Source organism: Dermacentor albipictus, chromosome 3, assembly GCF_038994185.2.
Source record: "Dermacentor albipictus isolate Rhodes 1998 colony chromosome 3, USDA_Dalb.pri_finalv2, whole genome shotgun sequence".
NCBI classification, from domain to species: Eukaryota; Metazoa; Arthropoda; class Arachnida; order Ixodida; family Ixodidae; genus Dermacentor; species Dermacentor albipictus.
Window position 1 is genome coordinate 185,807,879 of NC_091823.1, and position 21,758 is coordinate 185,829,636.

Here is a 21,758-nt window from a genome sequence, read left to right on the forward strand (position 1 = left end):
CAGGTAGTATAACCAAGGTCGATTTAAATAGGTCGCGAAGCTTCGGGCGAAAAGCGGTTCAGTACAGATTGTCACCGACATCAGCATGGGGGGTTATGGGACCAGCGATTGAAGCGCGACTATGTTTGGAGGGAACAAACATCGGGAAAGAAAAACGCGTTTTTTAATTCAAACCAGACACAGTTAGATTCATTCAACGAAAATAAAATTTCTAGTCAATTTTATATATTCGTGGTGAGTTAAGAAAATAAGTTTAATTTTATTATTATTAATAAATGCATTACTTTTCAGCGCCCATCGCTACAGGGGGCGTTGACGCCACTATCACTCTCAGTGCAATGCACGTCTTGAAATGGGCAGAAAGGCGCACTCGTATCACCTGTTGAAATACGCCCCCCTCACAATTTGTGCTTTCTTGCTTGTCGAAGTTTGTCTGAACTTGGTGACGCGGGTAGCTTCATTGCTTCTTAATCTGTTCAGTCAAAAGTAGTGAGTTACGACCGCCAGATTATTGTGTAGTTGTTTTCGTGCGACTGCGCTGGCTGACGGGCTTGGCATCCGACAATAGGATCAGCACTCTACACCTAAAGCTTTCGTCGGCCTCCAAAGAAAGTATGTTCTGTGCAGGGATGCGATTTCGACAACCGTACGGCTGGCCTTTTCCTGCATCGCTTTCCACGCTGAAAGCTCGAAGCGCCCATCAAGTCGAATGGCGGGGCATTTGAATATATAGCTCCAAAGGAAGAACAACAAAACAAATTTCGCGCCTTCGAAAACAAAATGACGTCACTTCTGCTTTTAACGGACATGGCGTCACGTTATTTTTTATTCCGCCGGAAGTGTTCCCACCACATACAGATGGCGCTAAGCCCCATGAACCGGCGACGGACCGCCATGTTTTGAACGTATGGGCTCCTACGGAAGCTTCGCTACCAGGTATATTTACCTTGGTATAACGTCATGGACCGGAGTGAACAGGTCTTACGCTACCTGGGTGTTGTTTTGAACTACTCCCAGCCTGACGTAGAGCGATAAGTGAGTGCAACTAGGCAAACCACTGAGCCATTGATTCGGACGAGTCACCAATGATCCGCTTGGGCTCATCAAGATGTTAAGTACGACTCTCAGAAATCGCTTCTGGGAACGGTGTTACGTCAAGTACGGATAGTCGAGAGAGGTATCAATCGTATTCGGACTACATACACTATACCAACTATCACGATGCGCACTCCAGTATTATCACCACGTGAACACTTGTATCTAAAAAAATTGAGGTAATTTTTTTCCCGTTTCCAGAGGCTTCCATTGCTGGATATTTAACATCTGTGCTAACAAAATTCTAGCTTTACATATCCTAATGACAGCATTTGTCTCATGATGCTTGTCTTCTAGAACTTCACTGTCACCTGTCTTTTTCGATATTCGCACGGTACATCTAATTATTCGTGAAAAATCCGCTCGTTCATTTGAAAATGCTCTAGCTTTTCGCCGCGGCCGCTTGGAGTGCTAGCTGATACGTTAACACAGAAGCTGGATATGTAGTAAGAAAAGGGGATCGCTGTTCGCGGAAAAAAAAAACAATCTTTAAGTATCTGTCCTGGAAAGATACAGCCTAACCTTAAGTGAATGGTCTCTATGCGAGCAGGCACAGTGGTGGGTTTCAGATAGTTTGATGAGACCGTTTTAGCTTGGAGCTGTTTTATTAAATTTTTCGTATCTCAGCCTCAAATTCCTTCGTGGTTCAGGCAAAGGGTTCTGACCGAGTTCTTTATTCATTGCGGTTCGTAGTGGTCTTACTTCCGGCGACAAACTTTACGGCGAGAGGCTGGATTTTCTTTATGCATTAGTACGCACACTACTGAACAGATCAGAGAAGCATACTCCGAAATTGGTAAGGCATGCTTTAAATGCTGCTTCTTTTGCGTAATTACATTTTGTTGTAACATTCGCAGATTGCAATAGCCCTCGAGTTGTCCCACTTTGGCAGCTTCATAGTGGGAAGTTCTGCGTCATGCGCTACAGTTACAAAAGTTTCATCTTTGTTTAGCAGCGCGGCGACCTACATTGAAATTAAAAGAACTAACAGGAAAAATCGCTCTTTCCTCTTCCTTCCCTTGTAGATCGTCGCGCTCCTACCCAACGGTGAAACATGCCCGTTCAGCCACCCTTACGAAAGTTCGTCGTCTAACACCACAAAAACTGTATTTACAACAGAAAGCACACGACCAGAGATTGTTACAAATTTTAAAAGAAAGAAGAGAGAGAGAGAAACATTTCAATTCATATATCGTACGAATCTTTATTTCAGGGGAAATTCAATTTGACAGAAAACTACCTTCGATACTGCTTTAATACCAAGACTAAACGTAACAACGCGCCTCAAGCCTGAAGGAGCAATTTTCGTTAGCGTTCTTGGAGCAATAGGGAAGATGCGAAAGGGAACATTTGTTTGCGGCACGTTAAGCGCCGAGGCAGGCCGTCGCACCGTGGAGTCTACAGCGCTGCTCCACTGTATGGCCCGCGTTTCTATCTTGGAGCGAAGACACTATATGAGCCCTCAGCGAAGCTGTTCTCACACTAGATCTTCGCTTACACCTTAGGGCTTATGTGAGAAGCGCGAAACACAAGTTGACATGTACAAAAGCAAGAAAAAATAGGAAAAAAAAAGAGCACAGCTTGTTTCCATTATGGAATGAGCAGAGTGAAGCGAAATCAAGCACAACTTTATATTTTCGTCGACAAACGTAGTAGGACTATATGCTTGCGCCAAATATAGGACTCGCACTCTGGCTTCTAAGAATAACCTTCGCCAATCGTTCAATCCACTCAAAGGTCACTGGTTGCTGCTTCCGCAGGAAGAAATGAAAAAAAAGAACGAAAAAAAAGTGACTTCGAAATTTCTGGCGCGGCATAAGCCGCCACTCACGAAATTTCGCTTATTGCAGGAAACGTACGCTTTTCTCCCGTTTCTTTTTTTTTTCGCTCTCTTTTGTCGTGTTCGCTAAATGAAGAGCGATATATTGGGAGTTGCGTTCCCGAAGTGCTTTAGGTTGAAGCGATCGCATCGTGCACTTCGCGGATAGTTGTTAGATGTGTGATGATGGAGTATAAGAAAAAAAACTACAAAAGTGCATCACTGGATTTCGTCGCTCAGTCATAAGAAGTGTCCATTTAGCCGTAGGTAGGGTCATGTGGCTTGTTGCTGCAAATAAAGAAAAAACAAACTCAGTCGTGGGCGACGGCGAGGCGGCCGACGCTCGAGTACCTCATGGAGCACTCGGTGTTTCCGAGGTGCTCGCCCTTGTCCATGGACAGGCAGCCGGCACCGCCGCCGAAGCCGTAGCCCTTGGGTCCGAACTTGCGGCCGTAGCACTGCTTGCAAAACAGCTCACCTCCGTGCTCGCTGGCATTGGTGCTATCCAGCCGCTTGTGGCAAAGACCTGCGCTTGCCAACGTGGCCACTCAACGTTTTGTTCTCACCCTACACTTCCTCCCCGAGCGCGCTCACCGCAAACGAAGCAGGTCTTGTGCCACTTGCTGCCGGCGGCCAGCATCTCCTCGGCGGCATAGACGGACTTGCCGCACTTGGGGCACTTGGCATGCTCGACGGGCTTGAAAGGCATCCTGCCACAAGGAAAAAAAAAGAAAGAAATGACAAAACCTCCCCCCACGAGCAGTCGTACGATAGCCCGAAATGCGTGGCGTGATTCACTCGTAAGGTTAACATAGGATAGCCAGACTTACAATACACGTGCACGCTAGGGTATCGTCAGCATCAATGTAATGAAGATTGTTTTATAATGAACGCTGTAATAGAAGCTGAATGAGTGCTGCGCGCTACTGTGAAGTAAGGAACTCGGACGCAAATAAAGGACGATACGGGACTAGCGCCAAGAACTCTTCACACAATCATTGTACATGTAGGTTGACATAGCTAACGCTAGCCAAGCTGTTCAACGAAAAAAATAAGTATAAACATGTTGCAAATTACGGCCTTACGACCTACTGTGTTTGACGCCAGAAATATTTGACCCAGCACCATAGCGCTTAAGATCTTATCAAGCATCATGCTTTCTTTCATATTTTGCTTGTTGTTGTTGAACAGCTTGGATAACGTTGGCTGCGTATATGTGTTGGTATCAGCAAGTCAAAACCTGTCCCGATTACAAGACGTTCACAAAAGAAAGGAGAGGATGCATCTCCACTCACATGCGTGTTGGCGAAACCTTGTTTTCCCCGAATGAAAGCAACCTCATCTCACGAGTCGAATTGATGGTGCACTGCCTGCCGCGGTGGCATAGAGGCTTCGGCGTTGTGCTGCTAACCACGAGCTCGCGAGATAAAAGTGCGGCCGCGGGCACCGCATTTTTATGAGAGTGTAAAGCAAAAACGCCCGTGACCATTCATCGGGTGCATGTTGAAGAACCGCATGTGGTCAAAATTAATCCGCCCACTTCGCCGTCCCTCATAATAATATCGCTGTTCTGGCTCGTAAGCGCCTTTGTCCCGTCCTTCATACTTTGTGGTTGCATGTGTTTGCGCTGTAACAATTTTTATGACAAATGGCTCGTAAAACCCCAGAGTTTAATTAATATGAATTGATGGTGCACTAACGTTCATGCCGTCACCAATCTGCCGCTTTCTGAAGGCTTCGATAATTTCTCTTTTTTACTTTTCCTGCTGAAATCATGCTCAAAATTTCGCTGGAACTCTAACTTACTGCAATGTGCATCTATGCTTCCAGCATGGCTGATTTGCCTACAGGTATGATCAGGTTCATGCAGGAGCGTGCTTACGCATCTCGCGGTTTGTCCTGTATACTGTTTTTGACGGGAAAGTGAAACACATTGAACAACTTCTTTTTCGCATGCCGAAAACGTGCTTAACTCATCGCACTCATTGTGGTCACAGTAAGGCGCTGCAACCAACTAGCTCCAAGCACGGCATGATAGGAGTGTTCCGTACGCCCACATCAATCGAAGGTGCTTTTCGGACGTTGTTACAACGCGTTAGGGAAAGCTCCGCGTCTCTGCGAGCGCGGCTCCGTGCCGCGCGCTATTTCGGTGCCATGGCGTATTTCGAGCTCGGGGAGGCGCTGGACCGGGGCCAGCTTCGGAGCGCGGTAAGTGCGGAGACTATTTGTGGCTCGGGGCCCCGCACAAGGCCCGCACAAGGCCAGGCTGCTTGCTCACGACTCAGAACATCCTCCTTCGCGCTTTCCACTACACAAATAGGTATGCGTTATCGCACAATGTCCAGTGTCCCGATGCGCTTTACTGGAAGCGTGTAACGTGTTCGCCTGCGCACGAGCGCCTACCCGCGTAAGACGTTGTGCGCAAGCAGCCGAGTCGTTGCCGCTAACATTTCCTATGTCGCAATCTACTGAAGCAAATCCAGCATTTTGCAACACCCGCTATGGAAGGCCTAAACCGTTAATAGTCTTAAGGTGAGATGCAGTTAGGCACCTTGCTCCATAACCATTTCATTTACCCGTCGCTGCTTGCGTCATGGTGCGTTAGGGAGTCTGCTTACCGTGACCGCCGATGGAACGCTACGTATTCCGGCAAACACTAATCCATTCTTGCGTGACGATCAAATCCAGCACAGCAGCGAAGGTAATCCGTTGGTGGCTTACCTCGGGGAGAGCGGCTGGCTCGGTCGGTCTAGGAGTCGGCGCACTTAGGCAGTTCGCAGCAGAACCCTGTGAGCGTGTGCGGGGGCCGCTGGCGGACCTTCCATTTTTCTAACACTTTGCACACGGCACTCCGAAGCAGTGCCAGCGACATATAGGGCTCTCTGGCCCAGCCGGCCTCCTCCCGCCGCTGACATCATCGGGTCGCGGAGGAGGCGAGCTCAAGTTTCCCTCCCTCGTCTGACTCAGGGTTTGCGCACGGCGCGCCATTCTGCGCTCGGCGCGGCCGTGACGCTCATGACCTCTCCGTTGCTGTGGTTCAACGATCGCGCCGAAAGAAGGCTTTTCGGACGACGTGAATTTGGGTGACCTTGCCGGCGCGTCAGCGGCTCTTCCTTCTTGCGGCGGTGGTGACAGCGATCGCCTCCAGTTACTCACCACGCGCTCGGCGCGAGCCGCTCATTATCGTGAAATACAAAATTGTTATAGGTGCAACTGCGGTACCGATTACAGTAATCGTCTGCTTATTTACCCAACGACGTGCACACGTGTTATATTCTGACTCCCTTTGGCCTCGATTCGCGCACGATATTCCAGGCGTCGCCATTTCCCGTTCGTGACACCTATTCACCTGACAATTGCGTTCAGTCAGAAACGAGTCAGAGCCTCATTTCAGCACGCTGAATAACATGTGCCAGTTGAAAACGTTGAAGCATGCACATAAGCTTGAGAGCATTTTAAATTCACGGGCTAAATGGCAACCAGATTTTGAACGACATTAGGACAAAATGATCAAAATAATCGTTGCTGCAAAGATTGTACTTTAACTAGTTTACGTTGGGCGAACTTGCGCCCGGCTAACAAATAGCGAAGTCTTTAGTGCACCGCCTCTGACGTGCCGCGCTTTGGTTCCCCGTGTCCCGCGCTGAAAATGGGCGATGCACGGTTACGCGTTACAGAAAAGAATAAGAAATTTGTTACAGCTGCTTAGGAAAGCGCAAAATTGATAATATCCGTCCTGTGTGTGTTAGCATTCCTTTCTGATCTCCGTCAAACAAGAAAAATCATGAGTCATTCCACTCTGTAGAAAATAAAGAAACTGAGGAAGTCCTTGTAAAAGAGGCCTAAGGATGGCCAGTGATATTTAGACTGCAACAGTCATAACGGGTGACACTGAAAGCAAGGAACTTTCATCGGACAAGCAACACGAATAACAAGAATCTGCAGCGAAGACAACGAGTATGTCCACCATCCTAATGACCTTAAAGCAACGCCAGCGGAAAGAAACTGTCCACAGGTTGCTCTCGACAGAGCTTATGACATCGCGTAAAGATTGGTGAGGCAGTCGGAATTAGCTAAAAAAAAAAACAGCCTACACCAGAATATGAGGCACCACCAGCATTCATAACAAAACATTCTAATGCCCTCCCAAGCATAAACCAACTCTCAACCGCTCAATCTGTGGTTTCGTACTCTCCCTCCCAAGTCCTTACTTTTTCCTTTTTTGGCACAACAGTGTATTGATTATAAACCAACGTGCTACGAAAATACCACAGAATTTTATCAAGTAACGTGCGCCTGAGAAAAGCGTTCCTGGGGGTACCCAGGGTGACCTATCACCGCAACATAAACATTAAAAACATGTTAGTGCAGGCGAAAATCAGCCAACAGCATTCCCCCGTAGTAAAAGCGTGTTGTCGCCACCAGTGCACAACTTACAGGCACCTTAGAAGTGACATTCAAATTAAAAGCACCGCAATTAGGTATACACAGGAAGTTAAAACTAGCTTTACTTGCACCAGTTCCAATGTGGTTTATATGCTTGAATGTTCCATCTGTAAGAAACAATATATCGCTGAAACGAGACAATCATTGAACGTCACGTTAAACGGACATTGCGTAGACACAGCTGAAAATTGTCAGATAAAAAGCTTCCCAAAGCCGTCGCCGAGCATTTCAACCAACCAGCTCATAAATTTGATGAACATAAACTCCACCTCCTCCAGTCAAACTTATCATACCTTATCCATAAGTTCAAGACATTGCAACCAATATGCGAAAACGTTTTAAAGAGATATACTTTAGAAGAGTGAAATGCAGGGCAAAAGATATAGAAAATAGTGATAGTGAACGGCTAGTAGAACACTGTAGGGCTTGCACCAATTGTATTCCACGGTTCCGAGATGCGAGTATTTTGGGTAGAGCCAGGCAACAAGCAGAACGTGTTTCGTAGTTCTTTTCGTAGTTCGAAGATTCGTAGTTCTTTTCCTCTACTGTGAATCAATGTTTTTCGTGCACAGATAACTGAGCACTCTCCTAACCCATTTACTTTCTTCCATATTCCTCAGCCGTTCTTCATACTCAATTTTACCGCGAGCTTCCCTCACTTCAAAACTAGTCCAGCATTCATCACCCTGCATTGCTTCATTTGTAGTCTTCCCGTGAGCGCCCATTGCGAGGCGATCCACTAACCTTTGGTTCCCGTCGAGTCCTGATTGTACCCCTGATTTTTTTTAATATATGGGGTTTTACGTGCCAAAACCGCTTTCTGATTATGAGGCACGCCGTAGTGGGGGACTCCGGAAATTTTGACCACCTGGGGTTCTTTAACGTGCACCTAAATCTAAGTACACGGGTGTTTTTCGCATTTCGCCCCCATCGAAATGCGGTCGCCGTGGCCGGGATTCGATCCCGCGACCTCGTGCTCAGCAGTCTAACACCATAGCCACTGAGCAACCACGGCGGGTGACCCCTGATTTAAAGCAAACAACCGCATTTCCAAAAGTAAGTCCTGGAACAATTACAACTTCCCACATGCCTCGGACGACCTCGTACTTATTGTATCCCCATAGCGCTGTGTGCTTCATTATGGCTGCTTGTCTCTTCCCCTTTACTGTTATGGTTTTTTTCCTGTGTTTTCATATATCTGTTGCCTTCGTTTATCAATGTACCTAGGTATTTCTTGGCCCTGTATCTCCACTGTCTGTTCACTGTTTTCATTGAATGCCATAACAACTGATTTTCTAACACTCAATTTCCAACCTTAATTGGTGGCTTCCTGCGCACAGATATTATCCAGACGTTGCAAATCAATTTGCTTGTTAGCTAGCAACACAATGTCGTCCATGTAAAATTCACCTCGGAATTGCTGCTCTACTACTGTACTGTAGCATTTTGGCACCGTTACACCCCCTGCAGGTCCCGGAGGAAACTCTCAGTGTTTGCTGTCGTGATGCCATGATGCATGTGATCCCTTGGCGTCCATATCGGAATTTGATGCACGTGCCGTGGTGGGGCGTCGCGGTCATTCGCAAAGGGATTGATCGCAACGACATCCCGGCAGCTGGCATGCGGTTGCATAAGAAGACCAAGATACTTAGCAAAGAAATGAAGTGGATTGGGAAGCAGCCGCATGTTCTGGAAACCGCTGTGCTCAGTGGCCACTAAATATGCCGGAAGTCCTTTCATAGCGTCTTGGCACAGTGACGCCCGTTGCCGGCCCCACATGACGCGTTACGGGCTTGCTGACGCGATGCCATCATGCAGATGATCGCTTGGCATCAATATCAGATTTTTATGCACGTGTCCCGGTGGGGTGTCGCGGTCATCCGCAAAGGCAGTGATCGCAATGACATCCCGGCAGTTGGCATAAGGTTGCACAGTGGGTATGGGAGAGCAGCGACGATGTAGTTGCTCAAAATCCCCTTCTGTTTTCATATGCAGTTCATCGCCTTATTTTTCGGATGGCTATCCGCGCCTGCGCTTGGACCAACTGCTCCTGCATCGACGCCGTTGCCATTATCATCACCGCTCTTGATACCTTCGGCGACAGCGAGCGATTATGTCCAGTACAAGCTTTGCCCTGGTGCCACCTTCCCATCATGGTCAAGCGCGGCATCAGCACTGCCACTGACAGCATCTTGCTGCCGAGATTTAAAGGACTTGCATCGGCTTTCCGCCTTCAGTGGGCACGGGAGAGCAGCGACAATGTTGTTGTTCAAAATCCCCTTCTGCTTTCATATGCAGGTTGGTGCAGCCCAGTCTCTTTATTGTAAACGTTCAAGCAACAGGCGTCTCTTGCTCCTCCCGTGCCCAAGTGTTGTTTGCGATACCTTGAACGACAGTATATTAGTCGTTAAACTTCTGATGCTAAGCGGTGACGTAGAACAAAACTCCGGTCCTCTTAGCCTGACCCTAGCAAATTGCAAAAGGAACTGCTTGATGCCATTACTGCCTTGTCAACAAAATTTGACAAGGGTCACACGGAAGTAATGGAATCTTTGGCCGAGTTAAAGGAAAACCAATGGCACTTACGCAAAAAAGTCTCAGATCTTTGAGAAAGATTGGTAACTTTAGAAAATATTGTTGATTCTATTGAAATTGCGTCGTCGCCAACTGAAATTACCCGCCTCGTTCATGAAACTGTTAAGGCCCGTTTATAGTCCGACGTTATCGGCGCGCGGGCGAGCGTCGTTCGCAGTCAGTCACGCTACGTCCGTTGCGCTGCGCCAGCCGAGATTGCATCCCCTCTATACTTCAATGCGCGCGCCGTAGGCTGCTATCTTCGGAGTATGCGCAGAAGGTTCGCCAAGTCGCGCGCCGTCCGCAAAAGCCGTCTGCGGAGTTGTGTTGGCGCCTTTTTCTTCGCGCGCAATGCATTGTGGTGCGAGAGTTCCGCCGACTTCGACGCGCGAATGGCTCCGGAGCCAAATCGGCGCCGGGCCCGTCGGGGCGCGTTGGAAGCCGCCGGTTACGTTAGCTGCGCCGGTGCGCTCGACTATTAGCCCCGAGAATTAGGAGTGGCGCCCTCTCGCGAGTGACGTCACGGCCTGGACGCCGCTCGCTCCGGCTCGCTCGGCTGCCGCGCGCGCTCGTTCCCTTCGTGTATGCTTGGGGTACGGGTGGCTCGTGCCGTACGTATTGAAGAATACGTCGGCTTCTTTCAGCTGCCATACCTTAACCACAGTTTCTTCTTCAAAAGCGTGTGAGTCGAGAAACTTTGTGGCTTGGATATCGCAAGCTAAGTAGCGTTAAAGGGGTCTACTAGGTATTGCAATGCATATATGCGCCGTGTCTATCGGTAAATTTTGACTAAAAAAAGAATATCTGCAAATTGAACGCGCGAAGTTGTGTATGATGCTTCGCTAAACATTTAACATTCCTTTAGTATTTAGCTATGAGAGGCATTGCATTTTACGTGGAAGAAAAATTTGGTAATTGGCGTCAACATGTTATCTGATTTTAGAAAGACACTGCCCAGCGAAGCTCTCATCATGATTCCTATTACTCTGGTGTGTTGTTTTATTCAAATATGGGCATTCATTAATGCGTAAAAAAATAGTTAGGCGCGCATTTCTTATGAAAAAGTTTGCTGCTACTTTCATCCCCCTCTGAAACAGGCCTCCAAAAAAACGAATTGCTCATGGCTGCTAACACGACGGCGCGTCATGTAGAGTATTTACATAGTCAATTCACAAACACCATAGTAGCAATCACCTGAGAGAAAAGTTAAGATCGAAAGCCACTCAATTGAAAGTGATGAAATGTTTCATAGTGGCCCTCAGTAGCCTTTATCGACAATATGGCACACCCCTGATCACGTAACGGTAGCAATCGACTGTCCGTATGGCGAGGCACGCTATGTTCGCGAAACCCATCAGTTCACTACAACTTCGAATTAAAACCATAAAGCATGTTTTTTACAGCGCCAACTGGAATGGCTAAAGTATTCTCGAGCTACTACATCGCAGCTTAGATTTCCTGTATACAAAAGAAAAATCCAAGCACCTTCTGTCTCACCATGTCTCGATCCAGCGTTATTCAATTATACAAACGGATTCGCTTCGTCGGTACATAAAAGAGAACCTTGCAGGCAAATTAAGTTCGCTCCAATCCAATCGCAAACATTCATAAAGAAAGCACCACAAGCCTTGCGTATACTTTCACTTGATTTCTGACCCTCCACCGGGGGAATTTCGATATCTTCAATATGTCCCATACTACTAATCATTGACGCTTCGACTTCTTTCTGGCTGCAGCAATGCGGTCCAGCAGGCATACTTCACTAAAAAAATTGGGCCGAGCAGCCTGTGTCAGTTCGCCAAACAGATTCGTCATGTATATTCCTCAAGCAGCAAGCACCAGTAAATTTCTCAAGTGAGTTTGATTTGATTTAATAATTTCCATTTACACACACACATGTACAGAGGAGTGGTAAGTGGAGGTGGATGAGGGAAAAAAGTCGCACAGACGCGGCTTGAGGTAACCTCACCCCCTTAGGTACAATATGGCTGAACACATCAAGCGCCATATAAATTACATTTATATAGTAGCCATAAAACATTGCAGTTATACAATATATGAAAGAACAGTGAAATATTTCCACAATAACAATGCAAAACACGCTGCGGCATTGAAATAAATAAATGATATACACTAGGTAACATAGACAAAAAAAGAGGAACATAACATACATTATTAATCATTAACAAACGCGCTCTAAAGAGGTGAGTTGAACGTGTAGCACGGAAAAGGGAATATATATTGGTACATTCCTATTTGTACTCTGTAAATAGCTGTAAGCCTTCATTAACTTTACTTCAAATTTCCGCCGCTTAAAAAAAGTAAACACGTGAAGAACCGCCTAATGTTGACAGGCAGTTAAAGAAGCAAGTGAGGCGTGTAGAATTTAAGCTCCAGTATTAGTTAAGTCCCCGTTCTACTGCCGAGCGTTTCTGTGAGGAAATGCAAAAATTCGATATTATACCATGAACTACTCGTCGTGAGCAAACCTGTTTTAGCGGAATAAAATCAACGTAACTGCTGTAGAAGTCATATATAGCCAGCTTTGTGACATACTTGTTGCACCGCGGCAGGCATGGTATCATAACTGGATTCCTATAGGCTATGCTCTTGCGATTGTCTATCCGCGTATGAAAAACCCGCAATGGGCTGGTTTGCGTCGCTTCGGCTGGCACTGTAGCATTGCCTTCGAGAGCTGCATTGTTGTCTAAGAAATTAGCTCTCTGAATAAATGTTCGCAAAGGAAGACGTCGTAAAAATATATTTGAGACGACCACCATAAGTATACAAGCAGAGAGAACGAGGGCGAACAAACGAAAACACCGCAGAAAGCGCCCGGACAACGCCCGAACTGTAGCAGACGACAGGCGCGAGTCCGTGCCCTGACGTCACGCGAGCGGCGCTCGCAGCGCCGCTCGTGTTCGTTCTCGGGGCTAATAGAGGTGTCGTTTTCGCCGACGTGACGTAGCGTGCGCGCGCGCGCGCGCGTGCGTTACGTCGGACTATAAACGGCCCTTTAGAACTAAAGGTGCCGTACTCAACTCAAGGCTCGACGAATCGGAAGAGCGGTCTGGAAGAGACAGTTTATTACTTTATGTCATATCTGACAATGCTAACGAGACGTGGGCGCAGTCCGAAGACTGTATTAAAGATCTGCTGTCGCGTCATCTGAGCTTGAACGTTACCGATAATATGATCGACAGAGCGCACAGGCTGGGTTCCCTTGTGCAACTAAAGACTCGCCGAGTTATCATCAAGTTTTCGTCTTTTAACACCAAATTAGTAGTTGGTTCTTTCTCAGAAAGCTTAGCTGAAAACAGCTGGCATCTCTGTAGGCGAAGACTTCTGCCCATCAACACGGTTGTCAGCAAGAAAACTAATTGAATACGGAAAATCTAGCGGCCAACCTTTTCCCGGCACTTTAACAAACTTATCATCAACAAAACGCGCTACGTCTACTGTGCATCCACTGATAACGTTTGTGAAGTTGACTCCCTTCGTGAGTCACTTGGTAATCGCAACCCACCTTGAAGCAATACTAGCAATTCATCTGCGTAGCTATCTTCCTCCCACACAAATGATGTGTCTCTTATTTTTAGCAATGCGCGCAGTTTGCTCAACAAGCGAGCGGCACTCTCGGCTTATATTGATTCATGTTCCGCTGATATTGTTATTCTATCCGAAACTTGGCTTTCTGAAAAAGTTCAAAGCAGTGAAATCTTTGACTGTGAAAAGAAGTACGGTATTTATCGATATGACCGCAATGTTCGTATCGGTGGGGGTGTCTTAATCGCTGTTAATGAAGAGTTTCCTTCATCAAGTGTCCCAGTCATGTTAGCTTTAGAAGTAGTGTGCGTGTGTATTACCATTGACAATAGGGATTACATTTTTTCGTATGTTACAGACCCCCTACTGCACCCCTTTCTTTCTGTGATGAATTTCATGACGTCTGAAATAATTAGTTACGCGATTCACCACATTACCTTTTTTCTGTTGGGAGATTTCAACCTTCCGAACATCTCATGGCACAGTGGTACCACCACTATCACAAAAGAATCTTCGCAATGCGCACAGTTTCTTGGTGTTTGTTTCGATTTCAACCTCGCACAACTTGTTGATGAACCTACTCGTACTACTGCAGTTTCCGCTAATATCCTTCGTCTCATTTTTACTACTACACCTGATCTGGTTTCTAAACTTATTTATATCCCCGGTTTAAGTGACCACTTGATTATTCATTTCACTTTGCGTGCCCATGTTTCTGCTAAAAAGAGCTTTAAGGTTGTTCGCGATTACAAGCACGCCGATACGGCTTCTATCACCACAGAAATGGAATCATTCAAAGCCGCTTACATCCTCGGTTTTAACGAACGCTCAGTCGAGGATAACTGGCAACTTTTCAAAAATAAACTAAATATGTTTAATTGACAGTTATATACCTCAACGAAGGATACCCTCAAACACTAGATCGCCATGGTTCAACAACTCTCCTAAACGCCTGCGCAACAAAAATAAATGGTTATTCCGCAGGGCCAAGCAATGAAATCTGCCCGCTCATTGGTCAACGTACCGTCAAGTGGAAACTGAGTACATCCAAATGACTAGTAACGCTAGAACTACCTTCTTGAGTGTTACACTGCACTCCTTTCTTCAAACGAGTCCGCGCAAGTTTTGGAGTGTTGTTAATGGCACTAAAATAAATATTATACATTTAACTTACCATGAAGGCACCAGTGTTCCACCTAATCAATGTTGCAGCGTTTTGAATGCGGCGTTTGTTTTTTTCCTCAATGCCTATATCATCATCAATTTACCGAGTGCACCAAGTTCCAACTTCCCTGTGATGAATGCCATAATAATTGACTGGGTTGGTATTAGCCGTCTAATCAATAATCGGCGCATTTCGTCTACCAGTGGGCCTGATAGTACTAATTCAAAAATATTGAAATGCACTGAAGTGTTTTCATCTGTCATTCTTTCTAAAATTTTTGCTCAGTCGTTGCAGTATTCTTCGCTCCCGCGTGATTGAAAGAAAGCTAAGGTGGTTCGAGTCCCAAAGTCGGGCAATGCGCATGCTCCCGAGGACTACCGTCCTATTTAATTGACAAGCATCCCATGCAAACTTTCGGCACACATCATTTACTCTCACCTTGTTGAATTTCTGGAAACCTATTCATTCTTTCATCTCTGTGAACATGGCGTCAGAAAAGTTTACTCGTGCGATACCTAAATAGCTTGCTTTACTAATGATCCTTTTGCTGCATCTGACAATACCTTTGACGTTGAGTGTATTTTTTTTTACTATGCTAAGGCCTTTGATACCGTAACATACGATCTACTAAACCTTAATCTGGATCAGCTTAACATTGATTCTTTAGTATTAGCTTGGATTAAGGACTTCCTTTCCAATCGAACTCAGTACGTAACTGCCAATAACGCTTCCTCTGCTTTTTCACCGGTTACATCAGGAGTCCCGCAGGGATCCGTCCTTGGGCCTCTGGTCTTTCTAATTTATATTAACGATCTCCCTGGCTGCGTAAAATCGTCTTCAATTAACCTATTTGCTGATGACTGCGTAATATATCATAAGATTAGTGACCCCGCTGATTCCACTAAACAACAAGAAGACTATAGCAATTTATCTATATGGTGCAATGCGTGGAACATGAAACTAAACGTAAATAAATGTAAATATATGCGCATATCACGTCGCTGTAACACAACTGACACACGCGTGTATTTTCTGAATAGCGCTCCGCTCTGTCAAGTTAATTTTTACAAGTATCTCGGCCTTTACATGACTCACGATCTATCATGGCACAAGCATGTTGAATTTACAAATTCTAACGCTAATCTCACTGTAGGCTATCTACGCAGAAACATTTACGCCGTTCCTGCATGTTTAAAACTGACGCTCTACAAAACACTTGTTCGATCAAAATTAGAATATGCCTCGGCCATATGGGATCCCCCTAAACTATCACTATCCCTCTCCCTCGAAACCATTCAGAACCGCGAGTCCCGCTTTATTATATCCAATTACTCTCGTCATGCGAGCGTAACACTCATTAAGCAAACCCTTAACATACCGGAACTTTCAGTACGTCGTGCATACAGTCACCTCTGCCTTTTCCACAAGATTTGCCACAACCCGGTATTAAAAGAAAAACTTCTTACTCCCCTTTCCTTCTTTTCATCCCGCAGCGATCACCTGCATAAAGTTTTCGTACCATCCTGTCGCAACGCGCACTATTACTCTTTTTTCCTCGCACCTGCAATGACTGGAACCACCTCCCCGCATCGGTCGCTGCTATTATAGACTCATCGAGGTTCAACACTGCTGTTTTCCATGCCATCTAACATATATTTTATTAATTGATCTGCATTCTTTTTCTGTGTATATGTACCACTCTTTTCTGTAGCGCCTGCAGGCCATGAAAGTACTTAAAGTGACTACATAAAAAAATAAATAAAGACCAAGTAACGGTGCAAAGAAGAAAACCGGATTGTGAAGCAGACGCATGTTCTGGAAGCCGCAGTGCCCTGTGGCAAAGACATTTGCTGGACGTCCTTTTATAGCTTCTCGGCACAGTGAGGCATCCTCCAGGTTCCAAAGGAAGCGCTCAGTGCTTGCTCACGTGATGCGATGATGTAGGTAAGCCCTCGACATCCATATCGGATTTGATGCACGTGTTGTAGTGGGGTGTCGCGGTCATGCGCAAAGGCAGTGATCGCAGTGACCTCCCGGCAATTGGCATACGTTTGCATAAGAAGACCCCGAAACTGTGTAAAGAAGAGAACCGGATTGTGAAGGAGGCACATGTTCTGGAAGCCACTGTGCCTAGTGGCAAGGAAATTTTGTGTGAGTCCTTTTATAGCATCTTGGCCCCGTGGCGCCCCCTGAAGTTCCCACAGGAAGCGCTCAGTGTTTGCTGGCATGGTACGATGATGCAGGTGATCCCTTGGCATCCATGCGGCATTTTGGTGCATGTGTCGTGATGCTGTGACATCCCGGCAATTGGCATATGGTTGCATCAGACGACCAAGAAAATGTGTAAAGAGAGCCGCATTATGAATCAGCCGCATGTACTGGAAGCCACTGTGCTCAGTGGAAAAGAATTTGCTGGAAGTCATTTGTAGTTTCTCTGCACGGTGACCCCCCTAAAGATCCCACAGTAAGCACTCAGTGCTTGCTGACGTGATTCGATGATGCTAGTGATCCCTTCGCATCCATATCGGATTGTGATGCACGTGTCGTTGTGGCGCATTGCTTACATGCGCGAAGGCATTGACCGCTTTGAGATCCCAACACTTAGCATACGGTTGCCTAAAAAGACCAAGAAACTGTGCAAAGAAGAGAACCGGATTCTGATGCAGCCGCATGTTCTGGGAGCCGCTGTGCTCAGCGGCAAGGAAAGTTGCTGGAAGGCCTTTTATAGCTGGATGGATGGATGTTATGAGTGTCCCCTTTGGAACGGGGTGGTGGGTTGCGCCACCAAGCTCTTGCTATTCTACTGCCTATGTCATACCCTGCTTTAACTATGAAAACCAAAGATAAACACTATGAACTACCACGCCCAAGTTTTCTGATCCCCTATTGCGAACTGTGCTTTTGTACGCTTCCGTCTTTTGTTGTTTCCCTGCTTTTCTTCCATCAATCTTCCAATCCCTTCTTACTAATGCCTATTACGGACATGTTTGCTTTACATCTGCTCCCGCTGAACCCACGGGCTTCAAGGAGGCTAGCGGTGCCTAAATCAACCGCTGGGTAGACGTCTTCACATTTTAATAAAACATGCTCCGTCACTTCCAAAGCTTTGCAGCAGCAAGCACATGCTTCTTCTTCCTTCTTATATCTCGCTTTATAGGCGCGTGTTCTAAAGCATCCCGATCTTGCCACGAAACGTAATGAGCTTGCCTTTGAGTTATCATAAATGGTTTCTTTCCTGATTTCGGTTTTTCCTTCAAAATATTTAATCATGGCAGGTTTCTTTTCTTTGCCGCCAATCATGAGAATATTTCAGCCTCTCTGACTATCAACTTGACCTTCTTTGTTGCGGTGTTGCCCACCCTACACGCCGCATACTTAAATACTTTGCAGGTAAGCTTCCTAGTTCTCTTCCTCCACTGTAAATAAATGTTTTTCCTGTAGAGATACCTGAACACTCTCCCAGCCCATTTACTTTCCTCCATATTCCTCAGCCGTTCTTCATACTCAATTTTACTGCGAGCTTCCCTCACTTCAAAACTAGTCCAGCCCATATCGCCTTGCACAGCTTCATTTGTAGTCTTCCCGTGAGCGCCCAATTCGAGGCGCCCCACTGACCGTTGGTTCCCGTCGTGTTCTGATTGTACCCCTGATTTAATGCAAACAAACGCATTTCGGAAAATGAGTCTTGAAACCATTACACCTTTCCACATACCTCGGAGGACCTCGTACTTATTGTATCCCCATAGCGCTCTGTGCTTCATTATGGCTGCATTTATTTTCCCCTTCACTGTTATTTGTTTTTTCCTGTGTTTCCATATATCTATTGCCCTCGTTTATCCATATACCACGGTATTTATATTCTGTTACCCGGGGTATTTCCTGGCCCTGTATCTCCACTGTCTGTTCACTGTTTTCATTGAATACCATAACACTTGATTTTCTAACACTAAGTTTCCAACCTATATGGGTGCCTTCCTGTCCACTGATATTAGCCAGACGTTGCAAATCACTTGTTAGCTAGCAACACAATGTCATCCGCATAAAATAAACCTGAGAATTTCAGCTCTACTACTGCACTGTAGCATTTAGGCACAGTGACGCACCCTGCAGGTCCCACAGGAAGCGCTAAGTGCTTGCGGACATGATGCGATAATGCAGGTGATCCCTTGGCATCCATACGGCATATTGGTGCATGTGTTGTGGTCGGGCGTCGTGGTCACGCACAAAGGCCGTGATCGCAATGACATCTCGGCAGTTGGTATACGGTTGCATAAGAAGACAAAGAAGCTCTGTATAGAAGAGAACCGGATTGTGCAGAAGCCATATGTTCTGGAAGCCGCTGTGCCCAGTGGCAAGGAAATTTTATAGGAGTATCTTTATAACATCTTGGCACAGTGGCGCCCCCTGCAGATCACGCAGGAAGCGCTCAGGGCTTGCAGGCATGGTACGATGATGTAGGTGATCCCTTGCCATCCATATGGGATATTGATGCAAGTGTCCTTGTGAGGCGTCGCGGTCATGCACAAAGGGATTGATCACAACGACATCGGGGCAGTTGGCATACGGTTGAATAAGAAGACAAGGAAACTGTGCAATGAAGAGAAGCGGATTGTGAAGCAGCCGCATGTTCTGGAAACCGCCGTGCCCAGTGGCAACGAAATAGGCCGGAAGTCCTTTTATAGCGTCTCGGCACAGTGACGACCCGTGCATGTCCCACATGGCGCGTTACGTGCTTCCTGACGTGATGCCATCATGCAGGTGATCCCTTGGCATCTATATCAGATATTTAAGCATGTGTCCTGGTGGGGCGTTGTGGTCATGCGCAAAGACAGTGATTTATTTATTTATTTATTTATTTATTTATTTATTTTTATTTATTACATACTGCCAGCCTGGATGTCAGGCTTTAGGCAGGAGTGGGGTACATAACAATACAGCATGTAGGAATAGACCTGCTTGGACCTGTACAAGGTTTGCAGTATTGAATAAAGAGAGAAAGAATACAATGTACATTTGGTCGTGCAAGTACGGCATGAGAAGAACCCACATAAGCTATACAAAGCGGAGTACAAACAATATGCCACGACAATGTGAAGTATCGTTAGCTATTGTGGAATGCACTTAAGAAAGAAGAGACCGTCGAACACTCAACCACATTGGCAGGTAGATTATTCGGGAAAAATGAGGCTTTGAATATATTTGTTCTGCACAAGAACTCGCTCACCTTCTTTGAATGGAAAGAACGGGTTTGTCGCTGGGTAATTGAATGAAAATATGCATTTTTATTTATTCCAAGTTGGTTATGGTAAATTAGGTAGAACATTTTTAGTTTGTCCTGGTGTCGTCTTACCTGTAGGTTCTCTAAATTGGCTGTTTGCAAAAGGGCTGATGGGGATTTTTTCCAACTATAACAATTATATATGAAGCTGACATTCGCGTTGGACATTTTCAAGTTGTGTAATATTGCACTTTGTGTGTGGATCCCAAACAATTGCTGCATATTCTAGAATTGATCTAATGAAAGTTTTGTACACGAGTAGTCTAATTTCTGTGGAGGATTTACTAAGGGTTCTTCTTAAATATCCAAGTTGTTTCATTGCCTTATTTACGGTGTACATTATGTGGTCATACCATTTCAAATCTGATGTAATTATGACACCTATGTATTTGTATTTTGTAACCCGAGACAAGGCGGTGTTATCGATGGTGTAGCGGAACTTCAAAGGATTAACTTTACGTGTCACAGTCATAGCTACTGTTTTTTTTATAATTAATGCACATTTGCCAAGTTGAGCACCAGGCTTGAATTTTACGTAGAGACATATTTATTAATTCCTGATCGTCGTTGCGCAAAATCTCATGGTAAAGTATACAATCATCGGCAAACAGACGTATTTTAACTGATATATTGGCTGCAATATCATTTATAAATACCAAGAAAAGTAATGGTCCCAGGACGGAGCCCTGAGGAACACCGGACTCTACAGGGGCAGGGTCCGAACTGATTCCATCAATATATACTGTTTGATGCCTGAATGATAAGTATGCCGCTATCCATGCGAGCAATGTATCATTTTTCATAATAGATTTAAGTTTCAAAAGCAGTTTTTGGTGGCACACTCTATCGAAAGCTTTCTCAAAATCCAGCAATATCATGTCTATTTGACTGCCCCTGTCTAATGATGCTGCGAGGTCATGGACAATCTCTAGTAACTGCGTTACCGTGGAATGTTTGCGACGGAAACCATGCTGTCGGCTATCAATAATGAAGTTTTCCTCAGCAAAAGTGGAAATATGCACGAAGATAATGTGCTCGAGCACCTTCGCACATGTCATCATCATCATCAGCCTGGTTACGCCCATTGCAGGGCAAAAGCCTCTCCCATAATTCTCAAACGACCCCGGTCATGTAGTAATTGTGGCCATGCTGTCCCTGCAAACTTCTTAATCTCATCCGCCCACCTAACTTTCTGCCGTCCCCTGCTACGCTTCCCTTCCCTTGGGATCCAGTCCGTAACCCTTAATGACCATCGGTTATCCTGCCTCCTCATTACATGTCCTGCCCATGCCCATTTCTTTTTCTTGATTTCAACTAAGATGTCATTAACTCGCGTTTGTTCCCTCACCCAATCTGCTCTTTTCTTATCCCTTGACGTTACACCTATCATTCTTCTTTCCATAGCTCGTTGCGTCATCCTCAATTGGACTCGAACCCTTTTCGTAAGCCTCCAGGTTTCGGCCCCGTAGGTGAGTACTGGTAAGACACAGCTATTATACACTTTCCTCTTGAGGAATAGTGGCAACCTGCTGTTCATGATCTGAGAATGCCTGCCAAACGCACCCCAGCCCATTCTTATTCTTCTGATTATTTCTGTCTCATGATCCGGATCTGCCGTCACTACCTGCCCTAAGTAGATGTATTCCTTTACTACTTCCAGTGCCTCGCTGCCTATTGTAAATTGCTGTTCTCTTCCGAGACTGTTAAACATTACTTTAGTTTCCTGCAGATTAATTTTTAGACCCACCCTACTGCTTTGCCTCTCCAGGTCAGTGAGCATGCATTGCAATTGGTCCCCTGAGTTACTAAGCAAGGCAATATCATCAGCGAATCGC

At 45.8% G+C, this 21,758-nt stretch overlaps 1 protein-coding gene across 1 annotated transcript; it reads right to left on the reverse strand.

Annotated features, from left to right (window-relative positions):
- Window positions 1-2,279: 2,279 nt before the first annotated feature.
- LOC139057672 (muscle LIM protein 1-like) lies at window positions 2,280-5,793 on the reverse strand. Its single transcript, XM_070536370.1, has 4 exons — window positions 5,636-5,793; window positions 3,509-3,624; window positions 3,266-3,440; window positions 2,280-3,202 (listed from the first exon to the last, which is right to left on the reverse strand). Exons 2-4 carry the CDS (start codon window positions 3,621-3,623, stop codon window positions 3,172-3,174), a joined length of 321 nt encoding a protein of 106 aa, XP_070392471.1. The 5' UTR covers window position 3,624; window positions 5,636-5,793; the 3' UTR covers window positions 2,280-3,171.
- Window positions 5,794-21,758: the final 15,965 nt, after the last annotated feature.

Excerpts from the sequence above, each read along its gene's own strand:
- LOC139057672 (XM_070536370.1), bottom strand. The coding sequence starts at position 3,623 with ATGCCTTTCAAGCCCGTCGAGCATGCCAAGTGCCCCAAGTGCGGCAAG. Across the intron at positions 3,441-3,508 it reads CAAGACCTGCTTCGTTTGCG|GTCTTTGCCACAAGCGGCTG; the intron begins GTGAGCGCGCTC and ends TGGCAAGCGCAG. Across the intron at positions 3,203-3,265 it reads AACACCGAGTGCTCCATGAG|CAACAAGCCACATGACCCTA; the intron begins GTACTCGAGCGT and ends CTTTATTTGCAG.